This window comes from Stigmatopora argus, chromosome 9 (genome assembly GCF_051989625.1).
Source record: "Stigmatopora argus isolate UIUO_Sarg chromosome 9, RoL_Sarg_1.0, whole genome shotgun sequence".
Taxonomy (NCBI): Eukaryota; Metazoa; Chordata; class Actinopteri; order Syngnathiformes; family Syngnathidae; genus Stigmatopora; species Stigmatopora argus.
In genome coordinates, this window is record NC_135395.1 from 8,483,724 (window position 1) to 8,503,235 (window position 19,512).

The 19,512-nt window shown below is 44.4% G+C and overlaps 2 protein-coding genes across 10 annotated transcripts; both read right to left on the minus strand.

Annotated features, from left to right (window-relative positions):
- Positions 1 to 944: 944 nt before the first annotated feature.
- jakmip1 (janus kinase and microtubule interacting protein 1) lies at positions 945 to 18,125 on the minus strand. Of its 9 annotated transcripts, none has more exons than XM_077609626.1 (25): positions 17,970 to 18,125; positions 13,573 to 13,672; positions 13,368 to 13,485; positions 12,238 to 12,570; positions 10,999 to 11,160; positions 10,600 to 10,812; positions 9,906 to 10,058; positions 9,604 to 9,750; positions 9,283 to 9,447; positions 9,139 to 9,198; positions 7,778 to 7,906; positions 7,570 to 7,698; positions 6,852 to 6,935; positions 6,068 to 6,130; positions 5,331 to 5,429; positions 4,557 to 4,658; positions 4,430 to 4,483; positions 4,284 to 4,349; positions 4,154 to 4,222; positions 3,498 to 3,575; positions 2,837 to 3,046; positions 2,037 to 2,102; positions 1,837 to 1,913; positions 1,368 to 1,771; positions 945 to 1,137 (listed from the first exon to the last, which is right to left on the minus strand). In XM_077609626.1, the coding sequence occupies exons 3-23, from the start codon at positions 13,452 to 13,454 to the stop codon at positions 1,863 to 1,865; spliced, it is 2,520 nt and encodes an 839-aa protein (XP_077465752.1). In that variant the 5' UTR covers positions 13,455 to 13,485; positions 13,573 to 13,672; positions 17,970 to 18,125; the 3' UTR covers positions 945 to 1,137; positions 1,368 to 1,771; positions 1,837 to 1,862. The 9 variants fall into 9 exon arrangements, with proteins under 9 accessions (XP_077465752.1, XP_077465751.1, XP_077465753.1 ...); XM_077609625.1 differs by lacking the exon at positions 17,970 to 18,125 and adding an exon at positions 15,892 to 16,248; XM_077609627.1 differs by lacking the exon at positions 17,970 to 18,125 and adding an exon at positions 14,262 to 14,466.
- Positions 7,923 to 8,588, minus strand: LOC144082449 (uncharacterized). Its single transcript, XM_077609630.1, has one exon. The coding sequence runs from the start codon at positions 8,149 to 8,151 to the stop codon at positions 7,996 to 7,998; it is 156 nt and encodes a 51-aa protein (XP_077465756.1). The 5' UTR covers positions 8,152 to 8,588; the 3' UTR covers positions 7,923 to 7,995.
- Positions 18,126 to 19,512: the final 1,387 nt, after the last annotated feature.

A 19,512-nucleotide genomic window follows, 5' to 3' on the forward strand; every position in this document is an offset into this window, starting at 1 on the left:
TGGTCGCCCAGCTGTGGTTTGAGTTGCGTCTTCTCCTCCAGGTCCTCACCCAAAGCCAAGCTCCCGCAGGCCTCCCTCAGACCTTGGGATTCTGCCCCCTGAGGGTCCTCCTCTGCGTGAAAGCCCCCCGATGCCAAGGAAAGGCTTTGGAGACTCATGCTTGGGCCGTCTTTTGTAGAACAAGGCCGAGGTCCATGTTGGGAAGCGCGGGTGGCAGCAATGGGGCTCCCTGGCGGCGCCCGGTGGCGGACGCTGGTAACTGCGTCCTGCTCATCTGATACCTTGTCACACAAAAAAAGCTTCAAAAGTACATGTGGAAATGTCCATCTCTCTCCAATTGGTAGCGTGGTGCGTTTAAGGACAGCGTGTAAAACAACAATTGAATTGAATTTGTTTCTCTACCAAAGGATTTTTTTGTGGTCAATAAAAAATATTAAACACATGAATTCCAATTCAACTTTTTCACTATATTAATAAGTGTGCTACAATCACATTCAATATTGAGTTCAAATTTAATTTTAAAACAAAAAAGTCACACTCATACTCAAATGCGTAAAGTCTTTGTTTAGGAATTTTGCAACGTTTCAAAACTTGCATATATTATTCAATAATATTACCAAATTACCTTTTTTTCATTGCATGCAAAATGTTGTAAGACTATTTACCATCTGTATGTACATTATAGTGTCTGTTGATTCCTGATTGAATAAAGATATAATACTGTAGGGAAAAAAAAACAATGACTCACCATGGTTGTAAGCTCCTATTTTAGCAGCTGCGGGGAAGACGATTCTGGCTGGGAGTCGTAGAGCAGCTCTTTGAGCGAGCCATCGCCACGCCCGGGAAAAGTCACCGCCTGTCATCCGACCCCCGATGGGCACAAAAACGGCGCAAATGGCTCAAATGGCTCCTGTGAACGAGACCCAACGATGAAGTCGGCACGCCAAAATGTAAATCCTCCAAAGAATGCCCTCACCTGTCACTCGGGGTTGGCAAACAAGAGCGTCTCGCACACAACATCAAGCCCACCGGTTCTGAGTGGCGTCCAGCCGTAACCACGGTAACCCAAGTGTTTTCACCTCTCCTGAGCCATCTGCCCGTCACGTGACTTTTTTGGCCTGCCCGCTGACTTTTAACCTATCACGGGAAAAACAATGTTATTATTATCTTGGCCTTTGAATAGGAATGGAGACATTTGTGAAACTTTGAATATGGATAACATTCATCCATTATTAATATTAGGAACAGCTTGGAGAGAGAGGACATTCCTCAAATTACCCTCTTTTTTCTGTCAACATGAATTCAATTATAGGAATAAAGACGTTAAAAATAAGGAGGTGGCAAATATTCTGGGTGAAAAGAATCACCTTTTGGCTGACGTTTTTTTTTTCCTTTTTCAGAGTTACGGGTGTTCATCTCGGCGACTTGGCCTGGCCCCGCCGTTTCCGTGGAAACGCCAGCGTTGACTTGTCTTGCTCTGCACTTTAAAAAACCCTAAAGCATTTTTTTTCTCTTATACCAAATGGGGTATGTCAAACGGCTAAACTTAAGCTTTTCTTCCGGGTTCAAATATCAGCGTAGAAGTCGTTGAGTCATACTTTATAAATAAATCTTGCATCTGGTGAGAATAAAAAAATGTTTGCAGGCCATTTCTTCTGCAAGAAAAGTGCAGGTAAAAAAAAAAGCCCATTGGGTTTTTCATGAGCTGTTTCAAAATAAAAATGCGTTACAAAAAGATGTGGTTTTGGCCTCTCTTGCCGCAACTTAACACCTGGAAAAAAAATAAATACAGATTCTTTTTTAATTTGCAATGATATAAGATGTTTTTTTTGTTACCTGATGTGGTTGCGCAGTCGTGTCCATTAAGGCCAAAGAATAAAGGCTAAAGAGAAAAACAAAAAGAGGAATAGAAACTAGAAGAAGAAAAAGAGTCCAATGAATGTGCAACGGGAAAAGAGAAGAAAAAAAAGTGTCATTAGTGACAAATGTGGAATTAATGATCCATTTTTTTTTCTGACTAATAGATCAATGAGTACCTTTTCTTCTATTTCCTTTATTTGTCTCTTTTGCAAGTCGATCCTGTCCTCCAACTCTCGAATTCTCTGCATGGCAAAAAACACGATGATCCAAAGAAAATTAAATCATGAAATAAGCCATTTTTAAACTTTACTTAAGTCCTTAACTTTTAGGATTCATTTCAGTTGCATCAAAAATAAATCTGTGACATAAATTTAAAAAAATAAGTTTTCAAATCAATCAGCAATTTTTACAATAGGTTTTCCTCATCTGGATTGTGCTGCGTTCAGACAGCCTGCGTTTATTTTATTTTATTTTTTTAAATTTGAAACGACTGCCATTTCGCGCTGCAGAAAAGATGGCCAATTTCAGTTGTCAAAGTTTGACTCAACTCATGACCAAACAAATAAAAAAGGGCTAATGACTCAAAATATGACTAGAATAAAGTGGCAGTATTACGAGAATAACGTCATACATTGTAATATGACAAGAGAAAAGCTGTGATATTAAAAGAATGACAAAGTCATACCTTGTAATATTTTAGGATTTCAACAGTGAGTCTTTCCCCCCCCCCCCCCTTATTTTTACATTATGTGAACCAAAATGAGTTTGGCTTCCCAGGGTGAGACTTTTGTGCAACAACAAAAAACTCATTTAGACTTAACATTAGGAGGAGAAAATGTGGTCAAACCACAAGATCAATTATACGGCTTTTTTTTTTAAATATATCAGCGAGTAACCGGACTTTTGTCAACGCGTGGGGGATACTGCATCTTTTGTCGGAGGTGGATTGACCTGGGTCGGGGTCGACGTTTCTCACCTGCTGGGCCTGCTGAAGGAGCTCCATGCGCTCCCGCAAGACCTGCGTGTCGTAGTGGCGGCTCTGGCGGAGAATCTGCCGGCGCAGCTTGTCCACGGCCAGCCTCAGCTCCTCCTTCTGCCGCTCGCTCAGCGACTCGGACAGCGCCCGGCACGACGGCTGCTCCTGCTGCAGCGCGTTGTACAGCGTGGCCTCCAGCTCCTCGATCCTCTACAACAAAACAAGCCATCCCTCCATTTGCCGTACAATTAGTCTCTTTTTGGGGACGTGGGAGGAAACCAGGGTACCCGGAGAAATCCCACGTGAGCCCGGGGAGAAGACGCCAACTCCAAACAGTGTGGATTGACCTGGGATCAAACCCTCGAGCCCAGAACTGCAAGGCCCGACGCACTAACCACTCATTCATCATGCCACAATTAATATTAAAAAATAAAAATAATAATCTGCTACTACGCATCAGCAATTTATAACTGAGTGGTCAAAGATGCAGTATCCCGACGCCATGTGACAAATCTGACTTATAAGGAAAGTGTCTGATGCTGAAATGAAATTGGCGCATCCCTAGATGCGCGAGTGGAAATACTATTATTATTATTATTTCTTCTTTTCCAAAACAATGTTGAAAATGTTGTAGAGGTACATTTGCGGTGTGGCGCCGTACCATGTAGGCCTGGTCCAAGTTCTGCTTGCGGTAGTCCAACTCCTCCTCGAGGAAACCCTTCTGCTTGCTAAACAGCTCCTGAGGTAAGAAATGTCATGACACATTACATTGATTTCACTGATTTAGTTCCAAAAAAAACCTACAAATTGGAAAATAGGATACAACCAACTAAGGCAATGAATACTAGATTGTTTAATCAATTATTATTATTTTTCTGCTCTGGCAAGTTTCATTTTGAATTTGTAACCAAGAAATCTTGTTTACACAATAGCAAAATGGAGGACAACGGGCTAAATAGGCATCTGTTGACATAAGTTTTTTCAGATATGTAGTATTTAAAACAACAACAACGTAACAGACTGTCGGTGGTCAGAGAGAAAAAAAATACTTGGTAATATTAATCGCAGGCCCAGTCAAACTATGAAAAAAGTGGGACTTATAGTCCAGAAAATACGTTATATTAAAAAAAAAAAAAATTTAAATGTATAATCCTAATGTTAATTTTTTTGCAGAATTTACATTGGCAATTACAACCAAAACATGAAAATAGCTGGTCATGTAGGGTCGATGTGGATTAAAATCTAAACATTTGAATCAAGATTTTTTTTTTAAATAAAAACATCCTAATAATCATGTCAAAGAGAGTGGTTTTTCACCTTGTCGTTTTCCAAGTCAATCATTTTCTGCGTCAGAGCGGCCTCCGTGTTGTCCACCTGTTTTAACCACTGCAAAACCGACAACGTTAGACGCCTTGGAATTGGACGGCGTCCCCCCCGCAAAGCTGACCTTTTCACACAACGCGATGACCGTGCCCGCCTGGATGACCGCCACCTGCTCCTCATTTCGCAGATTCTGCTCAGGCGGAGAATGGAAAAGGATGACTGATGACAAGCCCCGCCATGAACCCCATATCAAACTCGCCCCACACACACCCCGTTATCTCCCAGGATGTCCAATTTCTTCATTAGTTCGGGAATGACCACATCCTGTGCAGATTCACCCGGTTAGTGGCCATTATCAAATGTTAAAAAACAATTATTCTAAAAAGGATGCCGTTACCTTGACTCCCTCCTGGCGGCAGTAGAGCTGGAGGGCGCCGTGACTGTTCTCGGGGAACGCCGACATGTGAAGATTGAGGGCCGGAGACCTTCGCTCTCTCTCCTGTGGAGACGACAAAATGGACATGAACTCTGGCGTGGTCAAAAAACAACAACAATTTTGTCAACCATTCTTGAAGTGGCCAAGAAGGAATGACGGCTTTACTTACGATACCGTTACATGATCTAGAGCGGCCAACATGAAGGAGGTGGAACAAAACCAAAAAAAAAAACATGTCAACCCAACAAGGAGTCTATAAAATGCATGCTGAAACTGAAAAGTGACAATGACATCAGCTCCTTTGCCTGGGGTGAGAAAGCCCTGGAACATAAATAGATGCACGCTTAACAAGCAGGTGATACGCGGGTTATCACTCGGGACGGTGATGGAACACCCACGCAATCCACGGTTCACGAAACGTGTAAAAGAAAAAATTGAGGACGCACATGCGCAAACGGGAGCAAACAGAAAAAACAACCGAGATGTTGTTTGTTTGGATGGTACATTTAAAAAAACATTTTATTCAGGCCAAACGATATTGGGGCGAAAACAAATCATTTGTTGAGCATTGCACAAAAGGGGAATGCAAAACATGGAGACACTGGTGTGTACTGGGACAAAAACACGCTGGGTGGATTTAGCTTTTAGTCATTGTATGTAGGCGTGTACGCATCTGGGGCTGAGATTGTTTTTGTCGCCTCCTGGTGTCAGTTTGACGAGGCTGCACTCTCTTACTTCCAATTCCAGCACGCGGAATTCCAGCAGCTCATTTTGGTCTCGGGCGTCCTGAAGTTCGGCCTGCAGCCGCGACTCCGCCTGCTGAAGGTGGCACACCTGCGCACATGGGACAGTTATTCGTATCGTATCAAGGTTAAGCGAGGTTTCCCATCCAATAGGAACTGCTATGATGTCATTAAAAAGCAACTATGACTGCTACGCTTATTGTTCAGGGAAATTATTCCTTCATTGAATCATTTATAACTATTCAGAGGCGGGCCGTGCTACTTTTGCAGCCTGGGCGGACAGGCCTCTTGCCCCGCCGACATCCAAACATATTTATGTTTATCCTATGAACACGTACTTGCAAATGTACCTCTTATTCCATTTTATATCATTTAGCAAACAAACTCATTTTGCCCCAATAGAAGTGTGCAAACATGGCAACATGACACAAATGTAAAATGCACAAAAATATCGGATTCCCGTGCGCCCCCAAATAGATGGCGCCTTGGGCGGTCGTCCACATTGCCTATAGCAAAAAACAGCCCTTATTGTAGTACTAAAAGGATATTTTTTCCAACAAGACTGATTTTTAGGTAATATAAGCACCAATTTATCCGTGAAACTGATGAGTATAAGAGGTATAGAAACATTTTTTGCAGTAAATTCCATTTTTAATCAGTTTATGGCGTGACAAGCGTCGAGACATTAAGCGTAGAAAAGTAGGTACGCAACAATAAATGAAAAAGTACCTTCTCATGAAGTTCCTGGCTGGTCCTGAGCAAGTGCTGCTTCTCTTCCACCCACTTGGAGTCCTGTTACAGCAATCAGACACAAGGTCAGAAAAACAAATGGCTCTCACGGGTGGAGGCCGTCGGCGCAAGTGCGGAAAGACAGAGAGAATCAGAAGAGAAAAAAAAAGCCTCCAATTCCAAATATCACATGCAAAGGAAACAAAGATACACACAAACAACAAAAAAACAGAATCTGTCATAGCAAAAAGTTTATTAGTCCTGGGAAAGGAAGCCCTCTTCTGAGTTTGAAGCATGCTGATAAAGCCCCACTCGGAAAGATAGAAAGAAGAAAAAAAAGGATAATGTAAATAAAGAACATTACAAGACAGAACTGGTACATGCAGAAACAACAACAACAACAAAAAGGTGATACTAACATTGCATCATCAAAACGTGCAATCATGCTAATGCTGTAAAGGCATTAATAACACATTTTGCATGGCAATGTTAAGTAAAATAGCCAAGATATGACGAAAATAGAGCCAAGGAAAAACATGCCAGGCTTCAATTTCAGCAAATATTACACCCACGTTTAGGCTAAGAAAAATACTAAGTGGACGACTCTAAAGGATCGTAATTTCGTGGCTACGTGCCGTCGTCAGTCGGGCCACAGGAACCTGCGGCAGACCCGGTCGGCGTAGCGCCAGCCCAGGAGCACGGCGGCCAGACAAACATGCAGGAGGGCCAGCGAGAGGAGGAGGAGCCGAGAGCCGCGCTCGCCCCCCCCGCGCGCCTGGGTTACCTGCCCCCGCTCCACCAGAGCCTTCTCCAAGTCGGCGATCTTGGCCTGGCAGCCGCCCAGATCCGCCTGCAGCTGTTCGCGCGTCTGAAGGAAGACGGGGAGATTTTTACGCGTGTACAAAAATATGTTGAAAGTTTTCGTTTTTGACTGGCCGTTTGAACTGACCGTGACAATTCAATTCGGGGCAAAAAAAAATAACGCCACGCCACATTCTGAATAGGTTTCGCATTTTGGACCTAGTCAAAATGTCGAATTAGTATTTTGAAAGTAGCGTGCCTTTTCAACGTTAGCTAAAACTAATAGTCTTTGTACGTTTTATTTCTTTGCAAGAATGAACCATGCAAGCTTTTTTAGCATTAGAAATTTTAATCATATTGAGCTCCATTTTCACTAGAAACATCTGAAAATTCTTTTTACCTACTATGAAATAGGATTTTTGACATTATGCAGCTCGGTCATACGCGTAAACCTGTCTGTTAAGTACAGTCAAATTCATCTTTTAAATCTGAATTTTTCACCACAACTCTTATTTGCCATTTATGGGGAGTCCCAGGGTTGCCAGGTTGTCCTAAACCAAGGACGTCCCGACTTCATTACGCCTCATACGTATGCACACTATTACGTCCCGAGCGCACTTGTGCCGGTATACTTTGTATATATTAGACTACAGATAATAAAGTTTGTACTTTTGAGAAGAAATAATGGAAGATAGACGCACCATGGCTTCCTTCTCGGCATCCAGAGAGCCTCCCGTCTGCTCCTGTAGGAGGGCGTAGGCCCGCTGGAGCGCCTGGTACTCTCGGGTCAGCTGACGAAAGCGAAGCTCCGACTCCTCGCGAGAGACGCTCTGAGGGAAAAAAAAGAGAAAGCGTGAGCTTCGCAGCGGCAATGTGGACGCCTCCTCGCACGCCATCTCGCTTCCTCGCCTCCTCCAGTTCCTCCTCCGGAGTAGCCGGCGTCCTATCCGTGAGGTCGGTGTTGAAGGAGGTCAAGGAGGAGGTTTCCGATTCCACGGATTCCTCGTCAAATCCAAAATATGTCTCCACAACATGCCTCTGTGGGGAGGGAAAAAGGTGACGGATTGGAGTTAAAAGAAATAAGTTTCCTGCCCTGTCTGGAAAAAAAATAAAAAATCAAAGTGACATCACTCCCTGCAAGCATGCCATCTTTTGTAAGGCCTATAATACTCACCGTCGTGTTTATAAGTCATCTCCTGGCAACCGGAAAAGTAAAGGCAGACCAGAGCGCACAGGCAAATGAAGGCGGAGAAGTAAAGGATGAGAAGAAAGTATTCCGTCATGTCGCCTCTCTAGGAAATCTCTCCAGCCAAAAAAAGCTGCTAACGATCGCACCCAAAAAATCTTTCCAGAAGAGCGAGTCACTCTGGTAGATGTAATGTGGTATCCACCTTTCCAAGGCAACAACTACTCCCATCCGGCACGGGTGCGACCGTGACGACGAGCGACTCCGCCTCCTAGCAACGTCCGCGCAGGCTCGATCGCAGCAACGCTTAGGCATCATCTAAAATGTCTTCAAAGCGTACACGCCCAATTGTGAAAGCGCACACAATGTTTTGGATTTAGTTTTTCTCCACATTTAAGAAGAGGCCAAAAATAAATACCATTAAAAAAAGGGAATGACTATCTATAAAGTTCCCCCAGATTGTTGTGAGGAACAATATTTAAGACTGGTGGCACAAAAATAGTAAAGTAGTACGACACGGGTTGCCAGATAAGCAGTTCGCCACGCTTATCATTGCGAAGCTGCATTTCAGAGACTAACAAACTACAGGTCAACATTAGTAGTCGTGTTAAAAATGTATCACTTTTGTGAGCAATGAATGAACTTGACTATTCAGACTCAAAATTAAGTTTTCGTGAATCTGTTTGATCAAATTTAAAAAATCAAAGGCGAAATTTTTCTCAAACAATAGGCCACTAAAATGATGATTATGAACGTTGCTCTGTCCAAGTTTTTCAATTTTTGCAATTGCAAAATTTCCCTGGAGATTGTGGAGGCTCGTCATCCATTGTTTAGGTGGAATCAAAAAAATAACTAAAACGGGCTGAGTAGCGACTTTTAAAATGGTCCCAAAAATAAATAAATAAAAATCATACATTACAAGTATTTCCAAAAGGGGCCTTTTTTTCTTACGGGCCATTCAATGAATAATTGAAGGGCAAATCTTGCATAATGCTCCTGAAACATGAGCGGCACATGCGTTGTTCTCACGCCGTCCCTCCCTTGAGCCCAATTAAGTTTATTGGCCGCAACACGGCGTACTTACTTTGGTTAATTTGAGAGGTTTTCGCCGCGCTTTTTTGCCCATCGCCAAACGCTCACGTTCCTAAAAAACAAAATAAAACAACACTTAGTTTCGTTTGACGACGGGTTGGTCAAGCCAGTGTCGAACCAAGAAAATAAAGGCAACCTGCGTGAGTTCGTCGATGACGCCACGTTGCTCCGCGAGCTGGAGCTTGAGGAACTCCACTTCCTGCTCTTCGTGGGCGTGGCTTAAGTCGGTAAGGGAGGTGGGACGTTTGAGCTGACCGTGATGGCTTTGGTGCGCCAATGCAGGACGGGAAGCGTTTTCTTTCTAAGCGAGGGAAGAGACGCCGCCCGGTCAGATGAGACGGTTCCTCGAGTGGCCGCTAGGGGCTCTCCGCCAGGGTAACGGTGCATAACAATCATCTGGACGGCGCCAAAACCTCGTTTCTCTTTTCAGTCAAATGAAACCGAGTGGCTTTCTCACCATCTCGGCGTTCTCCCGGCTCAGGTTTTTAAGTTTCTCCTCCATTCGCTGCAGCGTTTGCAGGATGTCGTCGTTCTTCTTGGAGAGGCGCTTGTTCTTCTCGAACATGGGCTTCATCTGGCTCTCGGCCTCTCGAACTCTCTTCAGCTGGAAAGGCAACAAAGACGGGAAGCGCTTTCACGGTGGCTCCGACGCCACTTCAAACAGGTAGCGCGTGCTAATTAGCCCGCGAATTGCTATGTTTTATCTGGAGTGGAGGCCGCCGTCCACCATTAACGCTAAGGGCGACACCTGGTCCTCACCAGTTCGTTCCTCTCGTCGGCCAGCAGCGCGTTTCTGTCCTCCAGCTTCCGGATGACGGAGTGCAGCTCGGCGATCTTGAGCTGGAACCTCCTGGTGTCGCGCTCCTCCACCTCCTGGGGAGCAGGGTGGAGAGGGGAGCTAGAGTAGACAAACTGAAAAAAGGAGGAGAGCATGCAGGTGGAGGTTGACGGGCGGGAAGGAGGACGAGGCCAAATAGAGGATGATGAACGTGCCGCCCAGACTTGAGAAAAGCATTTTAGGCCTGGGCGCTATGACCAAAAATGGTTCAAAATGATCACAATAACCATTGCATCATTTTCTTTCAAATATGAAACTTGTGTAAATAAATGACTTTTCTCGTTATTCAATCGGGAAACTAACTAACTTAAAAGAAAAGAGAATATAAATTATGAGGATTTTTAAAAAGTATTTTTGTTGTCGTGTTGTGTCTGGGTGGTGTAATTGCAGTTTAAATCTATCGAATTTATTATCGTTGACTAACATTATTTGACGATCATTTATCGTTATTGTTATCGCCCAGGTCTACCTGCAGTGATATAAGTGTGGTGTCAAAAGCTGAAAAAATAAAATAAAAATAACTAAATAAAAAATAATAATAATAAATAAAATAACTAAATAAATAAATTAAAAAATCAATAAAAAAGATTGCACAAATCAAGGAGATGTATGAACCTGGTTCCCGAGCAGCTCCGAATTGTCCCCCAGGCCCGGGACCACCTCCCTCCTGGGGCTGCCGTGATTGTGCTTTTCGGCCTCTCGCACGTGAACCAGCTGCTCGTCCAGTGCTTCTTTCTGCAGCTGGAGCTTCTGGGTGTAGCCCGCCTGCATCCCCAGCTCTCTCTCCAAGGCGCACGCCACCCGGTCCTTGGCCTTCAGCTCATCCATCTACGGGAGAAGGCCAGAGGAATAAACTGGACAAAATAGCTTTCCTCTAGAACCTGGATCAAAATTTGCACCTCAAGAAAAAAAAGCCACATTTTCGACAAAGGCGTGGTGTTAACAAGCGTCCACAGCAAGTCGGGTAGCTACGTATACTTAGCCCGGAAGCTTGCGTTGAAACGGCGCCCTTACCAGTCGGCGGATGTCTCTCTCGCAATCGCGTTTTATCCGGTGCACTTCGTCCTGGTGCTGCTGGTAAGCCGTCCTCAGATCAGCCGCTTTGGCTTTGTCGGCTTGCAGAACGTTGGCCAGAGTCTCGTCGGCTTGCTTCTTGGACGCCTTAAGTTCTTGGATCTAAAACAAAGGTCGCCGTTCACCACGGCGGACAAACGACAAAAAAAATCGAGGGATTTTGTAGTGAGGAAAAGACAATTTTCAGATTTTGTGCCATTGAGCAGACACGCATGCCAAAATAGAGTTAAATATGATCTCCTTTCCTAATGCTTTTCAATGACTTTACATGGTTAATTCTTGCTGACAAATAAAAAAAACACAAACAGCCAATCAACTAGGGCTGGCGTTTTGCATTTAGCTAACGCACGTCTATGCTGCTTGAAACAACTGAAAAGGACGAGAGTGCGATACTTTCAAAATAATGGAACGTTTTGATAAGGTGCAAAATGCAAAACTTGTTTAGAACATGACGTGGCAAACTTTCAATATTTCCATTTTTTCATGTAAATTGCTAAAAAAAAGTGTGGCGTTGGTACTGTGGCGCCGACACTACCTCTAGCGCCCCTTTAATCATTTGTTTTTTCATTGTCGAAAGAATGTTTTTGTACTTTAAATGTATTGAAATGACCAAAAATGCACACATTTTCATGCATTTTTACTTTTAGATTCTGAGTATTGAGTCTCTCAAGGGGCGGTCGAGGGTTCGATCCCAAGTCGGTCCTCACCGTGAGAAGTTAGCATGCTCTCCCCGGGCTTGCGTGGGTTTTCTGCAGGTACAAACATGCTAAGGTAATCGTATGCTAAATTGCCCCGAGCTATGAATTTGATTGGTCGTTTGTCTCCTTGCGCCCCGTGATTGGCTGGCCACCAATTCAAGGTGTTGCCGGCCTGGTGCCCGTAGTCAGCTGGGCTAGTCTCCAGCACCCCCTGAAGGGGTTCAGAAAATGAAGGAATGAGCATCTCGTGGGATAAGATTAAAAAATGTGAAACGCTTAGTAGCTATAAAAAAACACTTCCTAGCCTAAATGCAGCTCTGAAATTTGTAAACGCCACTTTTAACCCCTCGGCAAGGTCTTGAGATCAATGCGTGGTTTCTCTAGGAAAGCGGCGAACAATAGCCCGGCTTGGCGCCGCTTCCTGTTTTTCCCTCAGCCCCGGATCCCCGGTCAGGAAAACGTTTGCGTGCTTGAGCCGTACCTCTTGCTGCAGCTTCAGCCTCTCGCCGTCGAAAGCTCTCCTGGCCTCTTCCCGCGCCTCTCCCAGGAGAGCATTCTTCAGCTTGTCGGCGGCGCCGTCCCTCAGGGCGTGCACCAATCCCTGGAGCCGCTGGACTTCGGCGTCGCGGATCTTGATGGTCCTGGCCAGCTCGGCCTCGTGCTGCCGGGCCAGGGCTTCGCGCGCCGCCGCCGTCTCGCGGAGCTTCTCCTCGTGGAGTTTGGCGCGCAAGTCGGTCAGCGCCACGGCGTGCTTGTGTTGCTCCAGCTCCCGAGCTTGACGCTGCTCTTGCAGTCGTTCGCGCAGTTTACACGCCTGAAGAACACCGCTTCTGTCAGCGCCGGGGAAAATCTACCCACCCGTACTAAGTCGTTTGCACGTTAGTATCACATCATACCAATTTCGTCATACGCAGTTTCTGGGTGTGATGACAATTAGGCTTTTTGTCGAGTCAATGATGATAACAAAGCCTATGTCCGATTATATTATTATTATCATCTGGGCAATGAGTTTTGGAGGTCTAACAGAGTTCTGGTCCCACGCTGGGATTTCCGTGCAAGTCCAGTTCGGCTGTTAAACTCGAAATTTGCGTGAAAATACGAGAGATAAAAAGGAAAATATCTGAAAATTACAAAAAATAAGCTGCTGTGCCTACTATTATGGCTAAGAGGTGGGTTAGAGAGAGTTAGCTTATTTGATAGCGAAAGCACACAACGCGACTACTGTAGGCTGACGCTAGCTAGCAAAAGGCTACGTGGTGTGTCGAACTACAGTCCAGAAAAAAACTGCATTTTTTTATGTTGCGTGACTTTGACCGTCAGCGACGTAAGGTCTTAAGCGTTTTGGCAAAACGGTTTAACTTTGATCTGAATGTAGCATCTCATTACCTTTTGGCGTTTAGCTTGGTTTCCATGGCAATTGTTATTCTTTTGGCTGAACCTCAGGTTTTCTGTATTGCCTAATTGTCAAATTAGATTTTTCATGGTGGTGGCCATAGTCTTTTTTTTTTTACTTGATTTTGTATTGAAATATTTCCAACATCCTTCCATGTTGCCAGCTGTCCGGTTGCCAGAAATGTGAGTATTCCCGGAAGACGGTGGCGGCTTCCCTACCTTGCCCCGCTCCTGCTGCAGCTCGATCTGGACATCCATCATTTTGCTCCTAAGCTCCTCGTTGGCAGCCTGAACCGGGTCGACCATGGCCTCCGATTTGTCCACCTTCCTTCCCTTCCTATGGGACGGGACCGCAGTGGGCGTGGCTGACGACATGGCACTCCCGACCGATCGGGACAGACATCAAGATGCGGGTGTGTTGTACCGAGGAGGAGAGAATCAATGGCCGCCTCTCTTTGGCAAGTATCTCACTTCACACGGCATCCAATCTACATCATTGCGGGTTGATTTTTGAGGAAACACATCTATTGGAGATAGAGTAAAAAAACAGACTTGTATAATGACAATAAAGACATCATTTCAATTCAATAAAAAAAATCTGTATAAACAGTAACAAAGGAGCAACCAAAGTAATTAACCATGATTGATTTAAAAGGGGTAAAACAGGAAATATTCCCTATAAATCTATAATTTGAATTTGATCCCATAACAAAAAAAAATACTTTTTCGGGCCGCACAAAATGATGCGGCGGGCCAGATTTGCCCCACCCGGGCCGCCACTTTGACACCTGTGGTCTACCAGATCCAAGATGCAACCGGATTTGCCTAATCCTTTCCTAATACAAATAAAAACGAAGCTACAACCACATGCGGGGCCATTTTAAGCTAAGATGGCATGAACTGACATTGATACAATCCAACAGTTGCTACGGAAACCTTTCCTCCCACTTTTGCATGGTGGGATTCTCAAACAGGAAAAGTTGAACATTCAAACACCGTGTTTTGATCGTGATCTCTTGGACAAGGTTGAGCGGGAGGCAAAAAAATGAGGTGATGCTAGAAGGAATCACACACTCGCTCGCGCACACACACGCATGACAATGGCGGTCAAACCTTGGCAAAGCAAGAGGAGACGGAAGCAGGACAGACTTAGATTACGTCTTGTATGAATAATCGAGGGCCCGCGGGGAAGCGTTTTTTTTTCCAACTCCCGCAAGTTTAGGATCTCGCCGTGCCGGTCCCCAAAGACGTCGATAGTTCATTCGGCAACAACCTTGGCTCATTCTTTTCGATCTTAACGTGGAATGGTCAAAACGACTGGCGTCGTAGAAGCAGCCCTGCGCGCTAATCCTCATTAAAAGTACTTAGTGATTCATTAGAAGTGACTTTACAAGCAAACGCGTGGAGAAAAAGGGGGGGCTACGCTAGTTGAAATGACTGCCAGATGGTAGCACTGATGACTTCTAAATAGGGGGGGCGGTTAAATCAATTTTCCACAAGACTGAAATAAATAGTATACATTTGACATTTTTTTCTGGGGTTGGAAAATGCTCATGTAAACAACACGCTGTTGAGATGATGTTGAGGTTTTAGAAAATTCATGGAATTTGATGAGGCAAAATGGAACATTTTAGAAGTCCAGTTCACTTCGACTGGCTGCGGACGCTTGTTTTTCAAGGCGTCCAATCTATTAGGACTGGGAGGGGTAGATGAAAGATGTCAATGGGGGCAAGGAAGTCAACTTTTTGGGGCAAAAAATAAAGTGACACCATCTAATGTGGCCCCCCCAACCAAACTGAGTTTGACATCCCTAGGATATTGCATAAATGCTTTGATGGCTCGCGACCTATATATGGCTCTAAGCTAAAATTTTACTTTTAAATTCTGAGTATCTCAAGGGGCAGTCGAGGGTTCGATTTCAGTTCGGTCCTTATCGTGAGAAGTTGGCATGCTCTCCCCGGGCTTGCGTGGGTTTTCTCCAGGTGCTCTGGTTTCCTCCCACATCCCCCAAAACATGCATGCTAAGCTAATCGTATGCTAAATTGCCCCGAGCTATGAAATTGATTGGTCATTTTTTCCTTGTGCCCCGCGATTGGCTGGCCACCGATTCAAGGTGTCACCGGCCTGGTGCCCGTAGTCAGCTGGGCTAGTCTCCAGCACCCCCTGAAGCGGTTCGGAGATGAATGAATGAGTATCTCGAGGGATAAGATTTAAAAATGTGAAACGCTGATGGTTCTCTGTGTGAAAAAGCTTTCCGAGGCCTGGTGGAGCGAGAAGATGCTGAAAAAGTGTCTGTGTGTGGGGGGGGCTTCAAGTATGCCCCCAACCACGCCCCACGGAGACAGATGCATGAGTCTGCAGCATCTCGCAGGGTTCGAGGACACAGGTCGGATGATGTCCTCGAACCCTGCGAGTTGTCCCCTCAAGGCGAATGCAAATCATCGACGTGAACCTTGTAAATAGCGGCCTGGCCACGCGTGAGGGTGTCTGTGGGTTTCTGTGGGTGACATGACTGCATAGGAAGTAGAAGCGAAGAGAGTAATAGACAGGCAGGATGTTGAAAATGGAGCCTTCCCATCAAAAAAACGGCTACTCCGCTGCAGGGCGTGTTTGCTTCATGAACCGCGTCAAGCACACTCGTCGACGGCTACCGTATACATACAGCATCGCATCGGACGGTTTTACTAGCAGCTAAAACACGGCACAAAATTAATCCAAGTTGTCCGGCGTTCATTATACTCACCTCCATTAGACGTCCGGCGACGTACGTGCCTGTCATTCGCCACCTTTCTAATCCACACGGTGAGGGATTTCTAACGGCGTTCGTCTCGACTCCACTCCACGCGGCCGCTCAGCTCATTAAGAGCCGGTGCGCTTTTCTTCGACGCTACTTTTCCGCCAGGGGGAAAGCACGACGCCGGCGGGTGGGCCCCGACGTCTTTCCGAGTCCACCCGTGGGTGGGCGAATGCAGTTTTGAAAAAGTGTCTCGACGGGGAAAGGATGCATCGGTAGGTCGGGCGGTAGCGATACCGGTACCGGCACCGACAGCGGCAGCGGCAGCGACAGCGAGATAAAAGCGCGACACCTGACTGCGTATTCAGGAATGACACCACGGCGACGGCGGGTGACGTCATCACGTTTTCCGCAATAACGATTGGTTCCCCCGCCCTATTAGTATATACAATGTAATTAGTATGCCTGCCATTTCCACCAAGTTCTTTTTTTCTTATTATTATTGTTATTATTTATTCTGTATAGAGCCAGGGGATTTTAAAGACAGGGGGGCTTCGTCCCCCAAAAGATGCAGCAAACATTGCACAAACAATTAATTAAGACTGAGATTATTACCGACATTGTTAATGTTATTGTTCATTCTGTTTTTTAATACAGTAAAGCAAGTTTGTGGAGTTACTTTGTTTACAGATTTAAAGGTGAAAACTATATAATCAAATGTATATTACATTACAGCATTCTGCTCCAGTGCCAATTTTAGAGAAAACCATTTTGATACCAAATCGCCTTTTTAAAGAGTGACATAAAGTAATGTGTAATAAAATTCCATCATAATCGCTGTGCATATGCGATGCCTACATTAAGATATAGTATAATGGAATCCATAATGCAGAATTAATGCCTCAAAGATAATATCTTATCAGCACTTTGTACTATTTTGTGTCCCATCCTTTTTTTTTAATTAACAATCATTGTAGCCTTTTTTAAACTTATTCTATGGGTCAATTTCCATGCAAGCAACCTTTTTATAGCCCAAGCCAACATTTATGTTGCCATTAGACATGATGACCATCAGCAAAACATTGCAATGATGAAATCCAGCAGGCACTGACCAAACCACGCATCAAATCTAAAAGTAATTGAAACATAAAAGTGCACGCAAAAGCCTGACCCAGATTCCGGGGGTGCATTACTTCCGCCTGGCTGCCTTGTGTTTCTCCCTCTGCAAGTGTGCCAATCGCCAACATCTGCGGGGCAACACAGGCAAGTGAAAAAGCCCATTTTGGTAAAATATTCTGTCTACGTTTCCCATTCTGATTGCACAACTTGAAAAATGACCCCTGCTGTGTAATGGCAAAATGTTGCAACCCTTCACATTTGCATTGATAGCGAACTCAAGCCACGTGGAAATCATTGCAGTGGATGCTTTGTTTTGGCAAAGTATTGACTCACTGTGTCAGAGCGCTAATGAGTATGTACCTCGCTTGATTGTTTTTGCCCCAGGTATTTTTAGGCTTTTTGCAGATTTACCATGGGTGTCAAAACTACGGCTGGCGGGGTTATCGTTGCAGCTATAATTCGTAGAAGTTTTATTTTGAAAAGGACTTCATAAAATCCAAAAATGGGATATAATAGAAGCAGAAATGACTTTGACAAATTTTGTCAGAGTCCTAAAATACAGAGTGACAAAATATACAGCAAAATCTAATTGATTAACCCGAACAAACACGCCATCAACAGAAACAAAATAAATATCCTTGCTATGGTAATATGCCAGTAAGCCTATTTTCCAGGGCCTTGGAATGCCTTTCCATTAAAGCTGACCCTAATAAGCTTAACATATTCATGACGTCTGATAGATTTAAGGTAGCCTAATGACATTTGGAATTCAGAGAGGAGTATGAAATTAGATGACGATGCCTGCATTAAGATATAGTATATTGGAATCCATAATGCAGAGTGGAATAAAACACACATAATTAAATATACATAAGAGAACTCTTGGACTAAAACAATCCATCTAAGGCTCATTTATTTGTTGTATAAGAGCGTGTTCTTATTGAATGAACTGTGTGATCATGACTCACCGCTGTAAGACTATGAAAGTCCAAAACATTGAGGAGTCTGTTCCATGTTCCTGAAAAACAAAAGACAAACAAAGGTGCATGACAACCGGGTTTAACAGGAAAAAAAGGTACAGAGTTGTCAAACTCAGTTTGCTTGGCTGAGCTATAATATGAATATACTAGAAGCTTTAGAGCAGGGGTCTCGAACTCAATTTACCTGGGGGCCGCTAGAGGCCGAGTCTGGGTGAGACTGGGCCGCATCAGGATTTCCACAAGAAAAGCACTGATAAAACTTTCCAACGTTATCAAATATCTTTATTTTTTAACAAAAAATAATGAATTCAATAAATTAACTTAAAGATGAATAAAAAATAAATCAATCAGTAATATAAAACCAAATAATACTAATGAGCATACAGTAGATATACACTGGCTGGCTAAGTAGAGAAAATGAATTATTTTTATTCCGTTTCAAATGTCTGTATTAACAGCTCTTTAACCTTTAACTTTCTGAACTTGAATGGAACATTGAACATGAAATATTCTGAACACGGCTTCTTTTGCCTACTCCTTGCTGCTAGAGACCTGGCAGCGCTTCTTCTCACATAGTCACATTTGGCTTGAGGGAGGAAGCAGTGGAGACCCTCAGTAGAGCTTGAAGATGCTCATCAGTAAGTCTGGACCTGTACTTGGACTTATTGAAGTTCAAGGTGGAGAAGAGCTTCTCACACAAGTATGTGCACCCAAAAAGGCACATGGTCCGCTTGAACCTTCGGGAAAGTTCAGGGAAGCTGGGGGTCAACTCTCTCAAAAATTGCCCAAGCTTGTCTGCTTCTCCACTCACCTCCCTGAACTTGGCTTTGAGTGCAGAGTTGCACTGCAGGTCAATGAGCTCCATTTGAAGCTCAGGAGGGGCATCTTGCACATCAAAGGAGAAGGGGTCCGCAAAAATTTGAAATGTGGCTTTGTGTGTCTTGAAGTCTGCAAATCTGTGATCAAATTCCTCCTGTAGCTTCGAAATGGCCTCAACATACTTCTCACCACTGAATGGTGTGCCTGCATCCACGAGAGCCTTGCATGCTGGGAAATGGCAAAGGTTTGTCTGAGAGAGCTGGGCTTTCCATAACACAAGTTTAGTGCAGAATGCTCTCACGTTGTCATAGGCAGCACTGACAAGTTGCCCCTGGCCTTGTAGCTTCTTGTTCAGTACATTAAGCTCATGTGTGATATCAACAAGAAAAGCCAAGTCCATGAGCCATTTGGGATCACTTAGCACAGGATCAATCAACTCACAAACGGCGTAGCTAGCTTTGACTGCTGCATTACTGTCTTTGGTAGCCTTCTTGAAGAGATCCTGTTGCCTCAGAAGACGTGTTTTAAGACTGGCAACCTGGTTGGCTCTCTCATCTCCCTGGTATTTTTCGTACTCCTCAGCATGTCTCATAGTACAATTACGTTTCAAATTGTATTCCTTGTGCACCGCAACTTTTTCAGTGTAAATGAGACACGTCGGGGTGCCCCTGTGTTCAACAAAGAAATATTGCACTCCCCACTTTTCTTGAAA

Bases quoted from the DNA above. Each gene is read 5' to 3' on its own strand.
- jakmip1 (XM_077609623.1), bottom strand. From the start codon at position 13,523: ATGTCGTCAGCCACGCCCACTGCGGTCCCGTCCCATAGGAAGGGAAGG. The intron at 11,161-12,237 runs GTACGGCTCAAG...CCTTTGTTTTAG, and splicing joins GGCTGAAGCTGCAGCAAGAG to ATCCAAGAACTTAAGGCGTC. The intron at 9,448-9,603 runs GTGAGAAAGCCA...TCCCTCGCTTAG, and splicing joins GCCGGGAGAACGCCGAGATG to AAAGAAAACGCTTCCCGTCC.
- LOC144082449 (XM_077609630.1), bottom strand. From the start codon at position 8,151: ATGACGGAATACTTTCTTCTCATCCTTTACTTCTCCGCCTTCATTTGC.